At 41.0% G+C, this 17,675-nt stretch overlaps 1 protein-coding gene across 1 annotated transcript in view; it reads right to left on the bottom strand.

Annotated features, from left to right (window-relative positions):
• Positions 1 to 209: 209 nt before the first annotated feature.
• LOC115141289 (membrane-associated phosphatidylinositol transfer protein 3-like) overlaps positions 210 to 17,675 on the bottom strand; it is a 231,266-nt gene continuing 213,800 nt past the window's right edge. The window contains exons 14-20 of the mRNA XM_065000356.1: positions 11,036 to 11,152; positions 10,439 to 10,587; positions 10,012 to 10,161; positions 5,624 to 5,807; positions 5,137 to 5,265; positions 4,484 to 4,874; positions 210 to 2,298 (exon numbers count right to left, since the gene is read on the bottom strand). Of these exons, the coding sequence (XP_064856428.1) occupies positions 4,551 to 4,874; positions 5,137 to 5,265; positions 5,624 to 5,807; positions 10,012 to 10,161; positions 10,439 to 10,587; positions 11,036 to 11,152 (1,053 nt within the window). The 3' untranslated portion in view covers positions 210 to 2,298; positions 4,484 to 4,550. The remainder of the gene's footprint in view (positions 2,299 to 4,483; positions 4,875 to 5,136; positions 5,266 to 5,623; positions 5,808 to 10,011; positions 10,162 to 10,438; positions 10,588 to 11,035; positions 11,153 to 17,675) is intronic.

Genomic DNA, 17,675 nt, shown 5'->3' with positions numbered 1-17,675 from the left:
CTCCTGCCTTGAAGAACACATACTACTCCTGCCTTGAAGAACACAATACTACTCCTGCCTTGAAGAACACAATACTACTCCTGCCTTGAAGAACACAATACTACTCCTGCCTTGAAGAACACAATACTACTCCTGCCTTGAAGAACACAATACTACTCCTGCCTTGAAGAACACAATACTACTCCTGCCTTGAAGAACACAATACTACTCCTGCCTTGAAGAACACAATACTACTCCTGCCTTGAAGAACACAATACTACTCCTGCCTTGAAGAACACAATACTACTCCTGCCTTGAAGAACACAGTACTACTCCTGCCTTGAAGAACACAATACTACTCCTGCCTTGAAGAACACAATACTACTCCTGCCTTGAAGAACACACTACTACTCCTGCCTTGAAGAACAGGCAACACTGACCAACCTTTGACTTCTCCCTCCAGAATACATGGTCTTTACTTGTTGTGCTCAGGAGCATATTGGAGCTACAGGTATTTACACCATAAATACTTAATACTTGAATATACAGAAACGTACACACACACACAATAACACACACTCACAGTGCATGCATGACGCATGACTCCCTTTCAGAATATACTTCAAATGTATACAAGACAAAATATCAAGTCGATACAACACACTTTCTCATGAATGTCAAACTCCTACTTTGGTCAAGCAATTAGGATAATAATGTAATTTTCATAATTCTACACAACAACAAAATACAATTTAAGGCAAAAGTAACTATCAGTCACGTTAAACAACCATGTTAAAAAAACACACTTTTAAAATATTTCTGTACACAGTTTTCATTATAGAAAAATATGTGAGTTGCACAGAGTGGTCAGATCTTTTCCTAACCCACCATAGTACAGTAAATATGATGACATGGTATCTCATATCAATAGACACACCCCTTCATTAGTCCCAACGACAACCCTTACAGTTCAAGATGTAGCTTTCCTAAAATGGATGGAAGCTAGAACATTCTGAATGATGTTATTTCACCCGACAAGAAGTTAGGATCTATTGAAAGATATACCGTTCATAGAACATATTCACTTCTCAGTGTCAGTTCCACATTTTAGACTTCTGACAATAACAATATTCAATCAGTTGTTTCATCATTCCTCATGTGAGGTCGTCATGACTACTCTGATGTCTGAGTCTATCTCATCACAACCCTGTAAAGAATTTTGGTCAAATCAGTACAACCATTCCCTCAAACAGCTTTACAAAGCACATCATACTCAGTCCATCCATACATGCCCAGGATCCTGACAGAGGAGTAAAACATGTAGTTCCACATCTGCAGTCAGATATAAGATCACAACAACAGCAAGCAAATCCCGCTATTGTATCTGAGCCACCAGGAGTAACAGCATTCCACAGGCATTGTCACAGCCTGCAGCGAGTGTGCTGAGATACAACACATCCTTTAGGATTCAGAGCTACAGAACACCAAGCACCGCGGTATACTGTAGTACTTGGATAGTGCAAGACAGAGCAGCTTTCGGCTGTCCACTCTGTCGTCGGTTCAGTGGACATAGACCCCCTACCAGGCTGCTGTCTGAAGCCGTGTTCTGCCTCACTGACTAACTGAATGAGAGAGGGAGAGATGGATGGATGGCTATAGGGCTGAGGCTGGAGTGGGGTTAGGTCAGGTCAGCCGGGCTGAGGAACATAAGGTTAATGTCCACAGTGTGAAGCAGCCAGAGGCCCACAGCACTCCTGGGGACACAGACCATAGAGAGGGACACAATGTCTGTTCTATGTATATAAATGATAATTGCAGGAGTATGTCAGTGTAGCTCTGCCACCTGTCAACACAACAGGTCAATGAACACACTATCTGGAACATCTCCTGATGGTATATTGCTTGGGCTAGAACATTGCTCCATAGGTTTCAACAGGATCTCATTCCCAGTGGGGGACGAGAGGGAGTCTTCTAGCATTTAACTGTGTGTTGATCTCCTGTTCTGCAGCAAGTGTTTCTGCACCATGATACAAATGACCAAAGTGTCTCTCTCTCTTTGCTTGACAAAAAACAACATACTGTTTCAATAGCACTGCCACTGAAAAAACGTGGACATAATTTGAGCTTGAGAGGCCGCATTAGGATGAATGCATGGCTGTTTCAAGCATTAGGTGAAAGCTTAAGGAATATTAGACATGAGTCCTGGGAATGGAGAAGCTGTTGAAGATGTGTAGAGGGCCAAGCAGCCAAGCAGCCAAGCAGCCAAGCAGGAGGTTAACACAACTGATACCAGCAGAAGATCCAATATAGGTGACGACACTGAAAAGAAAGAAAGATTTGTTTAGTTTGGTAGTTCCTATTCCAATCAAAGCCCAAAGCCATATACAGTTGAAGTCGGAAGTTTACATACACCTTAGCCAAATACATTTCAACTCAGTTTTTCAATTCCCTGTCTTAGGTCAGTTAGGATCACCACTTTATTTTAAGAATGTGAAATGTCAGAATAATAGTAGAGAATGATTTATTTCATAATTTTTTTCTTTCAACACATTCCCAATGGATCAGAAGTTTACATACACTCAATTAGTATTTGGTAGCATTGCCTTTAAATTGTTTAACTTGGGTCAAACGTTTCAGGTAGCCTTCCACAAGTTTCCAAACATGACAATGGTCATTATGGCCAAACAGTTATATTTTTGTTTCATCAGACCAGAGGACATTTCTTCAACGATCTTTGTCCCCATGTGCAGTTGCAAACCGTAGTCTGTCTTTTTTATGGCAGTTTTGGAGCAGTGGCTTCTTGCTGAGCGGCCTTTCAGGTTATGTCGATATAGGACTAATTTTTACTGTGGATACAGATACTTTTGTACCTGTTTCCTCCAGCATCTTCACAAGGTCCTCTGTTGTTCTGGGATTGATTTGCACTTTTCGCACCAAAGTACGTTCATCTCTAGGAGACAGAAGGCGTCTCCTTCCTGAGCGGTATGACGGCTGCGTGGTCCCATAGTGTTTATACTTGCGTACTGTCGTTTGTATATATGAACGAGGTACCTTCAGGCATTTGGAAATTGCTCCCAATGATGAACCAGACTTGTGGAGGTCTACAATTTTATTTATGTGGTCTTGGCTGATTTCTTTTGATTTTCCCATGATGTCAAGCGAAGAGGCACTGAGTTTGAAGGTAGGCCTTGAAATACATCTACAAGTACACCTCCAAATGACTCAAATGATGTTGATTAGCCTATCAGAAGCTTCTAAAGCCATGACATACTTTTCTGGAATTTTCCAAGCTGTTTAAAGGCACAGTCAACTTAGTGTATGTAATGATCCACTGGAATTGTGATACAGTGAATTATAAGTGAAATAATCTGTTTGTAAACAATTGTTGGTAAAATTACTTGTGTCATACACAAAGCAGATGTCCTCACCGACTTGCCAAAACTATAGTTTGTTACCAAGAAATTTGTGGAGTGTTTGAAAAATTAGTTTTAATGACTCCAACCTAAGTATTAAAACTTCCGACTTCAGCTGTATAAGTGAACAGTGAATTATCCTATACACCTGTGTATTATCATTACCAACAAAAGCCAACTAGATTAGTTCCTACAGGCCCACTGAAGTGACAGCACCCACACTCCAATCTCCGTAATTGCAGAAACACTATTCCCAAATCTAGAAATGAGTGGATTTCGTGCTTGATTGGACACTCCAGTTGTAGCTCATCAGGCCCTCTATGCAGCTCTGTAAAATGGGAGAATAGGAGGCAGTGAGCGTTGAAAATAAAGGAGCTGTTCCTAATAATAGCACAGCTACCGCAGGTTCCTTCATGAATATTTATGAGAGAATACAGGCTGATCTCTGCTCTCTCTGTCTGGTCTCCCCATTCGATTTCTTCCTTTTCGCTTTCTTTCTCCATCCCTCTCTCTCTTTCATCTCTCTCCATCTTTCTGACTGCAGCCTCTCTCTCCATGTTTCAATTTCTCAGTCTCTCTCTCCCTCTCTCTTCTCTTCCTCTCCCTCTCTGCCCCCTCTCTCCTCCTCTCAGACAGTAAAGCTGTTATTATTCTGTTTAGCTGTATAAATCATAATGCCTGCAGCACCTACTTCAGCTGTGATGACCCTCGCGCCACAAAACATAACAAAATCAAGGTGAACATTTATTGACTGCACCAGAGTACAATATGAGCAAAACAAATCAATCTGTGTTGGAGTGAAAGCGTTACAAAGCCTTGTGTTCTCAAAGGCTTAGGACACAATGCTGAAGAACCAAAGGTGAATGTCTAAATTATTCAGAATTAATCATTTATTCACATGACATAATTGCTACTATGCTGCAGTAAAGTTAATTAGACAATATATTTTCACAGCCTCAAGTACAACAACTCAGAAACACGTTCTGGGGGGATATTTTTTAGTTTTTTGCTATTATAGAGAGACAGTATGATCATATAGTTGTAGGAGTATAATATAGGGCAATTTAAACCCTTTAAGTGTGAGTTCTCACCTTGGCCCTGGACAATGAGACCCTTGTCCTCCTCCTTGTCCATCTTCCCTCCATCTCTCTCTGTCTGTCAGGGTGTGGCGTCTCCACGGTGTATGGAGGCCCGCCCCCAGACACCATGGCCGCCGCCCCCTCCTCCTCCCCCGGGATCCTGATCAGACTCTGGTTGGCTCTGGGCCCGCTCAGGCTTAGGGTTGGGGGTGCAGGGAGGGTCAGGGTGCTGGACAGACATGGTTCTCCTCAGGTGGGTGCGTTTACACAGGAAGTCAGGTTTGGCAGAGAGGCCGAAGGAGCCTTTCCTCAGGACCATGCGGACCGAGGAGGTCTTCTTGGATCTGGTCCGGTGGCCAAACTGCAGTGAGGAGAGATGCACTGCATAGCCATCACTTAGGAACTATGGGAAAGAGAGAGAGAGACAGAGAGAGACAGAGAGAGAGAGAGAGAGAGAACGAGAGTTAGTGAGATTGGCCATGTTAGATAAAGAATGGAACACTAAACAGGTAGAGAGAGATGGAGAGTGACAGGAAAGAACAAAAGCCACAGACAGACCGGAATAGATACATCAAAACACAATCGATAGCTATTAGTGAGTCAATGCCATTAGCTTGATCGTTAAAGAAAAGTAGAAGAGGAGTGTACAGTCCCCTGATGTCTACCTGGCATTGATTCTGGTACTTCTTGGAAGGCCTGCCCACAATGTAAATCTGTGAAGGACTCAGACCCAGCATGTTGTACACGGAGATGTCCTTCATGGAGCCATAGGCTGAGTTGATCTTAATGTGACACTGGCAGAGAGAGAGAGAGAAAGAAAGAAAAAAAGAAAGAAAGAAAGAAAGAAAGGGAGGGAGGGAGGGAGGGAGGGAGGGAGGGAGGGAGGGAGGGAGGGGGAGGGAGGGAGGGAGGGAGGGAGGGAGGGATGGAGGCCCACAGTCAATGTTAATGTGAGAACCAAGGAAGTGTGCGTTAGAAATAGAGGAAGAGAGAGAAAGAGAGAGAAAGAAAGGGATAGAAAAAAGATAAGATATATATAGACAGGGTGAGAAAAAGAAAGAGAGAAAGAAAAAGAGGAAGATATACACAAAGACAAGGAGTTGAGATAGAGAGCAAGAAAAATATATCCACTGTATCATGTATGTAATGTACCTCCTGCACTAGATTCCTGAGGAAGATGGTTTTCTGTCTCAGTGGGTCGTGGACCAGGCCCTCAGAGAAGAAGATCATGCCCTGGGGGAAGTTGTGTTGGGACAGCCATGACACCACGCGCTGCTTCTGCATGTCTGGCCTCCCTGTGATGTAGATGATAAGATAGCCCAGGTCCTGCCAGTGTCTGAACACAAAGATAATTAGATAAATTCCTCTGAGAATTATCGTTTTCACTGAACATAAAGACAGACTGACATCAATAATATTCCTCTGAGATTTATGGTTTATTTTCTTTTTTTTCTTATTATTTCTTATGTCCAGTATGAAGGAAGTTAAAGGTACAGTGCATTCGGAAATTATTCAGACCCCTTTACTTTTTACAGCCTTATTCTAAAATTGATTAAATTATTTTTTCCGTTATCAAGCAACACACCCCATAATGACAATGCTAAAAATGGTTTTTTAAATTTTACCCCTTTTTCTCCCCAATTTCGTGGTATCCAATTGTTTTAGTAGCTACTATCTTGTCTCATCGCTACAACTCCCGTACGGGCTCGGGAGAGACGAAGGTTGAAAGTCATGCGTCCTCCGATACACAACCCAACCAAGCCGCACTGCTTCTTAACACAGCGCCATCCAACCCGGAAGTCAGCCGCACCAATGTGTCGGAGGAAACACCGTGCACCTGGCAACCTTGGTTAGCACGCACTGCGCCCGGCCCGCCACAGGAGTTGCTGGTGCACGATGAGACAAGGACATCCCTACCGACCATGCCCTCCCTAACCCGGAAGACGCTAGGCCAATTGTGTGTCGCTCCACGGACCTCCCGGTCGCGGCCAGTTACGACAGAGCCTGGCGAAACCCAGAGTCTCTGATGGCACAGCTGGTGTTGCAGTACAACGCCCTTAACCACTGCGCTAACCGGGAGGCCCAAAGCTAATTATTTAAAACATTTTTGCAAATGTAGATAAAAAACACACAAAAACATTTTTTTTAGTACTTTGTTGAAGCACCTTTGGCAGCAATTACAGCCTCAAGTATTCTTTGGTTTGATGTTACAAGCTTGGCACATCTGTATTTGGGGAGTATCTCCCATTCTTCTTTGCAGATCCTCTCAAGCTCTGTCAGGTTGGATGGGGAGTGTCACTGCATAGCTATTTTCAGGTCTCTCCAGAGATGTTCGATCGGGTTCAAGTCCGGGCTCTGGCTGGGCCACTCAAGGACATTCAGAGACTTGTCCAGAAGCCACTCATGTGTTGTCTTTGCTGTGTGCCTAGGGTCGTTCTCCTGTTGGAAGGTGAACCTTCTCCCCAGTCTGAGATCCTGAGCGCTGTGGAGCAGATTTTCATCAAGGATCTCTGTGTGCTTTGCTCCGTTCATCTTTGCCTCGATCCTGACTAGTCTCCCAGTCCCTGCCGCTATAACATCCCCACGGCATGATGCTGCCACCACCATGCTTCACAGTAGGGATGGTGCCAGGTTTCCTCCAGAAGTGATGCTTGACATTCAGGTCAAAGAGTTCAATCTTGGTTTCATCAGACCAGAGAATCTTGTTTCTCATGGTCTGAGTGTCACGTCCTGACCTTAGTTCCTTTTTTATTTATCTATTTTAGTTTGGTCAGGGCATGAGTTGGGGTGGGCATTCTATGTTTTGTTCTGTGTGTTTTCTTTCTAGGTGTTTGGCCTGGTCCCAATCAGAGGCAGCTGTCAATCATTGTCTCTGATTGAGAACCATACTTAGGCAGCCTGTTTTCCCACTATGGGTTGTGGGTAGTTGTTTTCTGTTTTGTGTATTGCACCTTGCAGAACCTTTCGTTTGTCATTTTGTTGTTTTTTTGTTCAAGTATTCGTATTGATTAAAAGGTATTATGAATACTTACCACGCTGCACCTTGGTCTTCTCCTTCTCCCGACAACAGACGTTACACTGAGAGTCTTTAGGTGCCTTTGACAAACTCCAAGCGGGCTGTCATGTGCCTTTTACTGAGGAGTGGCTTCCCTCTGGCCACTCTACCATAAAGGCCTGTTGTGATGTTGTATTAGTTAATATGACGTCTGTTGTTCATCGAATGATTAAAAGTTTATAATTGCGTGATTAACTGAATCAAGCGATTATTAACTCATTAACCTGGGGCACCATGGGAAAACTAGTTTATATTGAGTTTCTATTTCCCAAATTACCTCAAAGAATATCAGAATATCGATTTTAAAACAGCCGCTAATTAACCAGTTACCTCTACAATCTCGTTCTGAACGTCGTATAGTCCGTGAATCTGCACGGACCCGGGTCTCACCAATGAGTTCGTACCACACCAATCTTAGTTGAATATTTATTTACGAGAAAGCTAAAATGATGATAAAAGATACACGTAGACAAAACACATTATAGGCTATTGATTAGAACTTAGTATAACGGGCCAACACACTATGGCGCGTGTTACCCAAAATGGGGATTTCATAGAGAGAGAGGAAAAAGAAAGTACACGAGAAATATACATTTGGGTGAATTTGTCAGATATGCTTATTTTAACCCTAGCCTTGCCCCAAACTGCCGCTCTTATGGGTCAGAATATAATGATGTAATTACGTGGGGAAGGTCTCTGTGGAATCTCCGCGTGGACCGTTCAGGGGACCGTTCAGCTGCTCGATGACACACTTCTCCGGCGCACTTTTCTGGTCATCCTCACGATGTCAGTGTCCTTTTGGCTTAGGAGTCTGTTCCCTCACCCTTTCTCTGGAAGGGGTCTTCTGAGGACAGACAGCTCTGTAGCTCAGAGTTCACAGCATAGGAATGAAACCCTTTAGATACCACGATTCACTGGGATTGGATGCTAAGAGGGTCCGGCTTGAATTCACCTGCTTAGACACAGCTACTCATCTGTAGCTTGGGTAGAAAAATATTTCTTTGTCTTCAAACTTGTGTTGCGTTCTTGGTTTGTTGATTTTTTTAGACCTTGGCTGCAGCTTGGGTCACGTAGCCCTGTCTGTAAATTCTTTACTCACAAGTTTTATACCCTTGTGTCAGAAGTGGGCATAACCCCCTTTAGGGCAATTCTCTGGGCGTAACTAGTTACAAGGCAAGGTCTAGATTTTACTCAGATCCAATTTTTGACAACTAACTTCACATTTCATATTTACCAAAACATTCTCTTTGATTTGGATATTTTCAATACAACGTACAATGTATAAACATCAAACTATACTAGGTAAACTGTTGATGTTACAATGTTACATTGTTTTCTTAATAATGTCATCTATTAACCTTTAATAACAAAACAAAAATTACCTACATTTTCATATTCCATCTATCGTCATGACCACCATTGTGGCTGATGGAAACCATTGTTCCAAAGTCCCTTTATTTCATGTTTAATGTTCTGAGGCTGGTTCTCCATAGTAACAGGACAAAGGAATTTGTCTGTGGCCTGAGATTTGCCAGCGTGAGGGGCGTTAGGGGTCATAAAACCCCCACATCTTCAGAGCCTTAGATCTCTCCTTCTCTGTTGGGGTTGAGAGATAATCTGTAGGGTTGTGGTCTCCTGTAACCTGACCTGATCAGGACAGTCATGACAGGCCTTACAGTCACCTCCTTGACCAAGGCCGTTCTCCCCTGTTTGCTCAGTTTGGTTGGGCGGTCAGCTCTGGGAAGAGTCTTGGTGGTTCCAAACTTCTTCCATTTAAGAATGATAGAGGCCACTTTGTTCTTGGGGACCTTCAATACTGCAGATTATTTTTTGCTACCCTGCCAAAGGGCTGTCTCGGAGCTCTACGGACAATTCCTTCGACCTCATGACTTGGTTTTTGTTCTGATATGCACTGTCAACTGTGGGACCTTATATAGACAGGTGTGTGCCTTTTCAAATCATGTTGAATCAATTAAATTTACCACAGGAGGACTCCAATCAAGTTGAAGAAACATCTCAAGGATGATCAATGGAAACAGGATGCACCTGAGCTCAATTTCAAGTCTAATAGAACAGACTCTGAATACATATGTAAATAAGGTATTTCTGTTTTTTTTTTAGATTTTATACATTTGCAAAATAATCTAAAAACCTGTTTTCGCTTTGTCAGTATGGGGGTATTGTGTGTAGATTGATGAGGATCTTTTTGGTTTCTCATCCATTTTAGAATAAAGCTCTCAAGTAACAAAATTCTAGTTAGCATTTGCACTAACACTAGTTAGCAACTTCCTTCAAACTCCCTTTAATGTGACAAAATACAACGATCATATTCTGAGCTGAACAGATGACTTGTAGGCGTTGAAATTGAGTTATCATTTACATTCCATTAATAATTTATCTCTGCTTGAACTGCTCCTTAATCAAACAAAAGCTGGAAGGCACATTCACAAACACAAACACACAAACACTCGCACGCATGAGTTACCTGACGACGTCCACTGCTCCGGGGCGGACTTTAGGGTCACTGCCCATGATGGAGACGCTAGCAGCGAAGGAGCCATCGATGCTGAACACCACACACTCCATCCCCCTGGGCAACACCGTCAGGTAGGCCTCTGCACTCGTCTGATCTCCCCTGGGCAGGAGGTAAAGAGAGGGGGAGAGGATGATTGCTACTGTAGGCACCTCAGGGGCTCCTTGTTATTCAACAATCTGTGAGTACACTGTTAGAGCTTCACAGTACTTTACCTCCATCACTGATATGGGCCGTAATTCAATTCAGTATTCTTCCACTTTCATGGGAACTCGTCCCAACCCGCATCCATTTCATTACTGATACAACCTCTAACATACTATAACAAACATGCTGTGGTTGCATATCAATCAGAAATAAAAAGGAGTTGTGTGCTTACTTGACCATCATTTTGATAGGGTAGACCCCGGTGGCCAGCTTCTTGCTCTTGGGGATGGTGTAGACCACTCTGCCACTACTGGTGGTCACCTCTGTGTCAAAGTGGACCCAACGGCCGGACTGGGGCTGGGTCATTAGGAGAATGTCCACCTGGGAGAGGACAAGATAGATTCATGATAAGATGATATGATACGTACGGTTCAGGGCCGCAAGTTAATTCCCTTCAATAAACTTTAGTGTTGATGTCTGTCAAAGCAAATTCCTTTGTCAGACCACCATAAGAGAAGTATAAATTTCACTTTATTGAAATGCAGACACTTTTAAAAGTGTTGCAACTCTAGTGTTGTAAATAGGGCAAATAGTGTTTGCAAATTTCTTAATTCTATTTAACCTTTATTTAACTAGGCAAGTCAGTTAAGAACAAATTCTTATTTACAATGACGGCCTACCCCGGCCAAACCCAGGCGACGCTGGGCCAATTGTGCGCCGCCCTATGGGACTCCCAATCACGGCCGGATGTGATGCAGCCTAGATTTGAACCAGGTACTGCAGTGAGGCCTCTTGCACTGAGATGCAGTGTCTTGTGTTGTGTCGTCACCTTCTCTCCAGTCAGAGTCACCATGTCCAGTGGGCCGTACATGAACCGACCAACCAGCGTCTGTGGTCCCTCCTCTGTGGCGATGATATCATTCACCCTGTGGTTGCCAGTCACATTCTGCATGAGGAGAAGAGATTTACTGTCACTTCTCTTTAGTTTTGTGCATCCCAAATGGCACCCTACACTCTTAGAAAAAAAGGTGCTATCTAGAACCTACAAGTAGAACCCTTTGAAGAATATTTTTTGGTTCCATGTCGAACCTTTTCCACAGACGGTTCTACATTGAACCGAAAAGGTTTCTACCTGGAACCAAAAAGGGTCGTACCTGGAACCAAAAAGGTTTACCCTATGGGGACAGCCGTAGAACCCTTTTGGAATGCTCTTTTCTAAGAGTGTATTACGTATATAGTGCACTACTTTTGACCAGAGACCTATGATCCCTGGTCATATGTAGTGCACTATAAAGGGAATGAAGTGCCATTTGGGACTTCGTATTTGTCTTTCATTACTTTCTGCGTCACTCCTCCTCAGACGTAGTGTTTACATCGGCAGGAGAAAATGGGATGTCAAAAGAAGGATGAAAAATAGCCCTGTTTTTAAATTTATCCCTGTTTTGATGCATCACATTTGAAACGTGTGGTGAAGGAGTCTCAGAAGTGTGCACTACAGGACCTTACCAAAAGAGGGTGTCAAATCTCCATGAAGCCTGGCTACAGTAGCAGTGTGGTTCTGGTTCCCCTTCACTACATATAATTTCAAAGAGCAGGGTGAATAACCCTAAATGAGCTGAGCTAAGGAGAAGTCCTCTAACTCCACATGGCACCCTATTCAATATGTAGTGCACACTACTTTTGACAAGGGCCCATATGGCTCTAGTCAAAAGTAGTGCACTACATAGGGAATAGCGTTCCATTTGGGACACAAACCAACTTCATTGCTGAGCTGGTGGGATATTAATGACAAATGAAAGCAGAGGAGTTTACAGATGTAGTTCCCTGGCTCTGTTACAGTAACGCCATGCTGCGTTACCTCAGTAATAACAACCACAGGTGGTTGGAGATAGAATCATTGGGGACAGGTTTGACTGAAGGAAACTTTCAGGAACACTTAGAGGGTCATTTCTAAGGGTTGTAGCGCTATAGGTGTGGGAGTGTGTCAGAAATATTTTTGCTATTTCCACAACTGGAATTATGGGAGCAGTAGCTGGCGGTGGGGCGAAAGGGCTGGGTTTTGATGAATAAACAAGGTGTGTGTGTGTGTGTGTCGAGGGTTGACGCCTCACTGGCTAATCAGAACATGCTCAATGGCTAAATATGTGGTTGCTTCAAGCTGTTTATTTACGTATTGCGTTTTCATCAACTCCAATTCAAGTGTTAGTCCGCTATAGCCTAGTGGGTTAAACAGCCAGCCCCATATTCGTTACATATATTAAATGTTTGCAGTCCACAATGTTCTCGTTGCATTTCTTTCAAATGGAACTACATTGTTAAACATCGGTTATATTATTCACTCTGATACAGGTCAAATACAGTCTGGACATGGACATGTCAAACATAGGCAATAAGCAAGATTACATTCACATGGCTATTGATAAGGCCTAAAAAGCATATCATTCTAATAAAAAATGAAACAACAAGTTTAAAATAGGCTGTCTAAATACAGTTACAGGCACCATGATTCCTCCCCGTGGGTATATTATACAGTCTATGCAACTTAGACTATGGAGGGTTTGACACACATCCAAACTTAAAGATCCAATATAAAGAGAATGCTGTTATACTGCTCCCAAATGTAATGTTTTATAAACATCACGAAACCACCTGCTTCAGAAATAGCAGACAAAATTGCATTGCATTCGAAGCACGTAGGTTTTCTCAACCTAAATCCATGGATGGTGAATCTTTCTAGTAAGTTTGGTTTCTTATCTAATTAAATGGAAAACAATCCATCTGTATTTTAAAACAACAACAATATTTCTAAATATGCTGAACAAAAATATAAACGCAACATGCAACAATTTCAAAGGTTTTATTGAGTTACAGCTCAAATGACCCTCTGGAGGTCATAAGGTGAACGCACCAATTTGTAAGTCGCTCTGGATAAGAGCGTCTGCTAAATGACTTAAATGTAAATGTAAATATCAGGAAATCAGTCAAATGAAATAAATAAATTAGGGCCTAATTTATGGATTTCACATGACTGGGACTGTTGGTCACAAAAAGGGCCTCACAATGGGCCTCATGATCTCGTCACGTTATCTCTGTGCATTCAAATAGCCAAAACCCATTGTGAGGCCGGTTGGACATAATGCCAAATTCTCTACAACGATGTTGGAGGCAGTTTATGGCAGAGAAATTCATATTTCATTATCTGGGAACAGCTCTGGTGAACATTCCTGCAGTCAGCATGCGAATTGCATGCTCCCTCAAAATGTGAGACATCTGTGCCATTGTGTTGTGTTGGTGCACCTGTGTAATGATCATGCTGTATAATCAGCTTTTTTATACTGTATTCCACACCTGTCAGGTGGATGGATTATCTTGGCAAAGAGAATAGTTCAACTAACAGGAATGTAAAGACATTTGTGCACAACATTTGAGCAAAATGTGCTTTTTGTGGATATGGAACATTTCTGGATATGAAACATGGGACCAACACTTTACATGCGTTTATATTTTTTTTATTATTATTTTTTTTTATTTTTTTTATTTTTTTATTTTTGGTCAGTGTAGGATTGGCTCATAAGCATGAAATCATAAATCACATCTCTCGTATTATGGGCATAAAAGGCAATGTGTGCACACATGGGCCTAAGGGCTCTTCGGGCAGGACGCTTGGATGTTTGTCTTATTCATTGAAGATGGTTTATTAAACACTACACAGTAACCCTATAATAGACCTAGTTATAACATACAGTAACCCTATAATAGACCTAGTTATAACATACAGTAACCCTATAATAGACCTAGTTATAACATACAGTAACCCTACAATAGACCTAGTTATAACATACAGTAACCCTATAATAGACCTAGTTATAACATACAGTAACCTTATAATAGACCTAGTTATAACATACAGTAACCCTACAATAGACCTAGTTATAACATACAGTAACCCTACAATATACCTAGTTATAACATACAGTAACCCTATAATAGACCTAGTTATAACATACAGTAACCCTATAATAGACCTAGTTATAACATACAGTAACCCTATAATATACCTAGTTATAACATACAGTAACCCTACAATAAACCTAGTTATAACACACAGTAACCCTATAATAGACCTAGTTATAACATACAGTAACCCTATAATAGACCTAGTTATAACATACAGTAACCCTATAATAGACCTAGTTATAACAAACATACAGTAACCCTACAATAGACCTAGTTATAACATACAGTAACCCTATAATAGACCTAGTTATAACATACAGTAACCCTACAATAGACCTAGTTATAACAAACATACAGTAACCCTATAATAGACCTAGTTATAACATACAGTAACCCTACAATAAACCTAGTTATAACATACAGTAACCCTACAATAGACCTAGTTATAACAAACATACAGTAACCCTATAATAGACCTAGTTATAACATACAGTAACCCTATAATAGACCTAGTTATAACATACAGTAACCCTATAATAGACCTAGTTATAACATACAGTAACCCTACAATAAACCTAGTTATAACACACAGTAACCCTATAATAGACCTAGTTATAACATACAGTAACCCTATAATAGACCTAGTTATAACATACAGTAACCCTATAATAGACCTAGTTATAACAAACATACAGTAACCCTACAATAGACCTAGTTATAACATACAGTAACCCTATAATAGACCTAGTTATAACATACAGTAACCCTACAATAGACCTAGTTATAACAAACATACAGTAACCCTATAATAGACCTAGTTATAACATACAGTAACCCTACAATAAACCTAGTTATAACATACAGTAACCCTACAATAGACCTAGTTATAACAAACATACAGTAACCCTATAATAGACCTAGTTATAACATACAGTAACCCTATAATAGACCTAGTTATAACATACAGTAACCCTATAATAGACCTAGTTATAACATACAGTAACCCTACAATAGACCTAGTTATAACAAACATACAGTAACCCTACAATAGACCTAGTTATAACATACAGTAACCCTACAATAAACCTAGTTATAACATACAGTAACCCTACAATAAACCTAGTTATAACATACAGTAACCCTACAATAGACCTAGTTATAACATACAGTAACCCTATAATAGACCTAGTTATAACATACAGTAACCCTACAATAGACCTAGTTATAACATACAGTAACCCTACAATAAACCTAGTTATAACAAACATACAGTAACCTTATAATAGACCTAGTTATAACATACAGTAACCCTACAATAGACCTAGTTATAACATACAGTAACCCTACAATAGACCTAGTTATAACATACAGTAACCCTATAATAGACCTAGTTATAACATACAGTAACCCTATAATAGACCTAGTTATAACATACAGTAACCCTATAATAGACCTAGTTATAACATACAGTAACCCTACAATAGACCTAGTTATAACATACAGTAACCCTACAATAAACCTAGTTATAACATACAGTAACCCTACAATAGACCTAGTTATAACAAACATACAGTAACCCTACAATAGACCTAGTTATAACATACAGTAACCCTACAATAGACCTAGTTATAACATACAGTAACCCTACAATAGACCTAGTTATAACACACAGTAACCCTACAATAAACCTAGTTATAACATACAGTAACCCTACAATAGACCTAGTTATAACAAACATACAGTAACCCTACAATAGACCTAGTTATAACATACAGTAACCCTACAATAGACCTAGTTATAACATACAGTAACCCTACAATAGACCTAGTTATAACATACAGTAACCCTACAATAGACCTAGTTATAACATACAGTAACCCTACAATAGACCTAGTTATAACATACAGTAACCCTACAATAGATCTAGTTATAACATACAGTAACCCTACAATAGACCTAGTTATAACATACAGTAACCCTACAATAGACCTAGTTATAACATACAGTAAACCTATAATAGACCTAGTTATAACATACAGTAACCCTATAATAGACCTAGTTATAACATACAGTAACCCTACAATAGACCTAGTTATAACATACAGTAACCCTATAATAGACCTAGTTATAACATACAGTAACCCTATAATAGACCTAGTTATAACATACAGTAACCCTACAATAGACCTAGTTATAACATACAGTAACCCTACAATAGACCTCGTTATAACATACAGTAACCCTACAATAGACCTCGTTATAACAAACATGTTATAACAAACATGTAGCCTATCTAGTTGGTTTTTATTGGCTTCAACATTGAAATATTCGACTACACACGTTGCATTCACATTTCGAAAATGCACCTCATGTTCGAGCCATGGACAATTGGGCATTGCCCAAACGTTATAATAAGATAACCCTACCATCGCCAATTATATGGCCTGTTACTGACTTTACCACATGAATGGTAAACAAACAGCCTAGAGCCTGGAGACAGCACCAAGGACAGTGATTGGAATTCCTGCCATTTTTTAATTTATTTTTTAAATATTTATTTAACTAGGCAAGTCAGTTAAGAACAAATTCTTATTTTCAATGACGGCCTAGGAACAGTGGGTTAACTGCCTATTCAGGGGCAGAACGACAGATTTGTACATTGTCAGCTCGGGGATTTGAACTTGCAACCTTCCAGTTACTAGTCCAACACTATAACCACTAGGCTACCCTGCCGCTCCAAATTGACTGTTTGGTTACAAAATCTAAAGGAAAAACAGTAGTCCCTGTATCATGAATAGTGGGACCCCAGCTAATGTCATCTAATGAAGCAATTAAACATTTCCAGACACAACACAATTTGCATTTTGATTAAGTTTGTCAATAATTAATCTTTGCCAGTACTGAGCCATGCTGAAGCTGTGGCATCTCAGCATGACACACACACACACACACACACACACACACACACACACACACACACACACACACACACACACACACACACACACACACACACACACACACACACACACACACACACACACACAGACTTCTACACACTGGCATGCCTGTGAATAGGCTGAAAGGCCAGATTGATTCTAATATCTGGACAGTGGCCACATGTCTCTACTACAGGTCACTGCTGAATCTCTCTGCATGAATGCCTGTCTCATGAGAAAATAGAAGAACATATCGCTATCACACCGGGTGAGTGGTGAGTTCACCTTGCCCTCAGACACACACTGAGAGGAGGAAATGGAGAGGAGAGGCAGACCCCTGTCTTACAGCGGTGGCCCCACTCCATCAGTGACAAAGAGCCCCTTACTAGGATAGTGAACTGAAGTCACAGCATCACTGATGCCAGGTAGGGCCCTCTGAATGGTATCACTATTCCCTGGATGAGCTGGCAGTGCCCAGATGAAGTCTATACAGGACACCAGGAGACTGTATAACAATACGGCTATAACAGATATCATATTCAAATCCCAAATCAAATCAAAGTTATTGGTCAC

This window comes from Oncorhynchus nerka, linkage group LG14, assembly GCF_034236695.1.
Source record: "Oncorhynchus nerka isolate Pitt River linkage group LG14, Oner_Uvic_2.0, whole genome shotgun sequence".
Classification (NCBI taxonomy): Eukaryota; Metazoa; Chordata; class Actinopteri; order Salmoniformes; family Salmonidae; genus Oncorhynchus; species Oncorhynchus nerka.
This window is presented reverse-complemented; position numbering and strand designations above follow the sequence as displayed.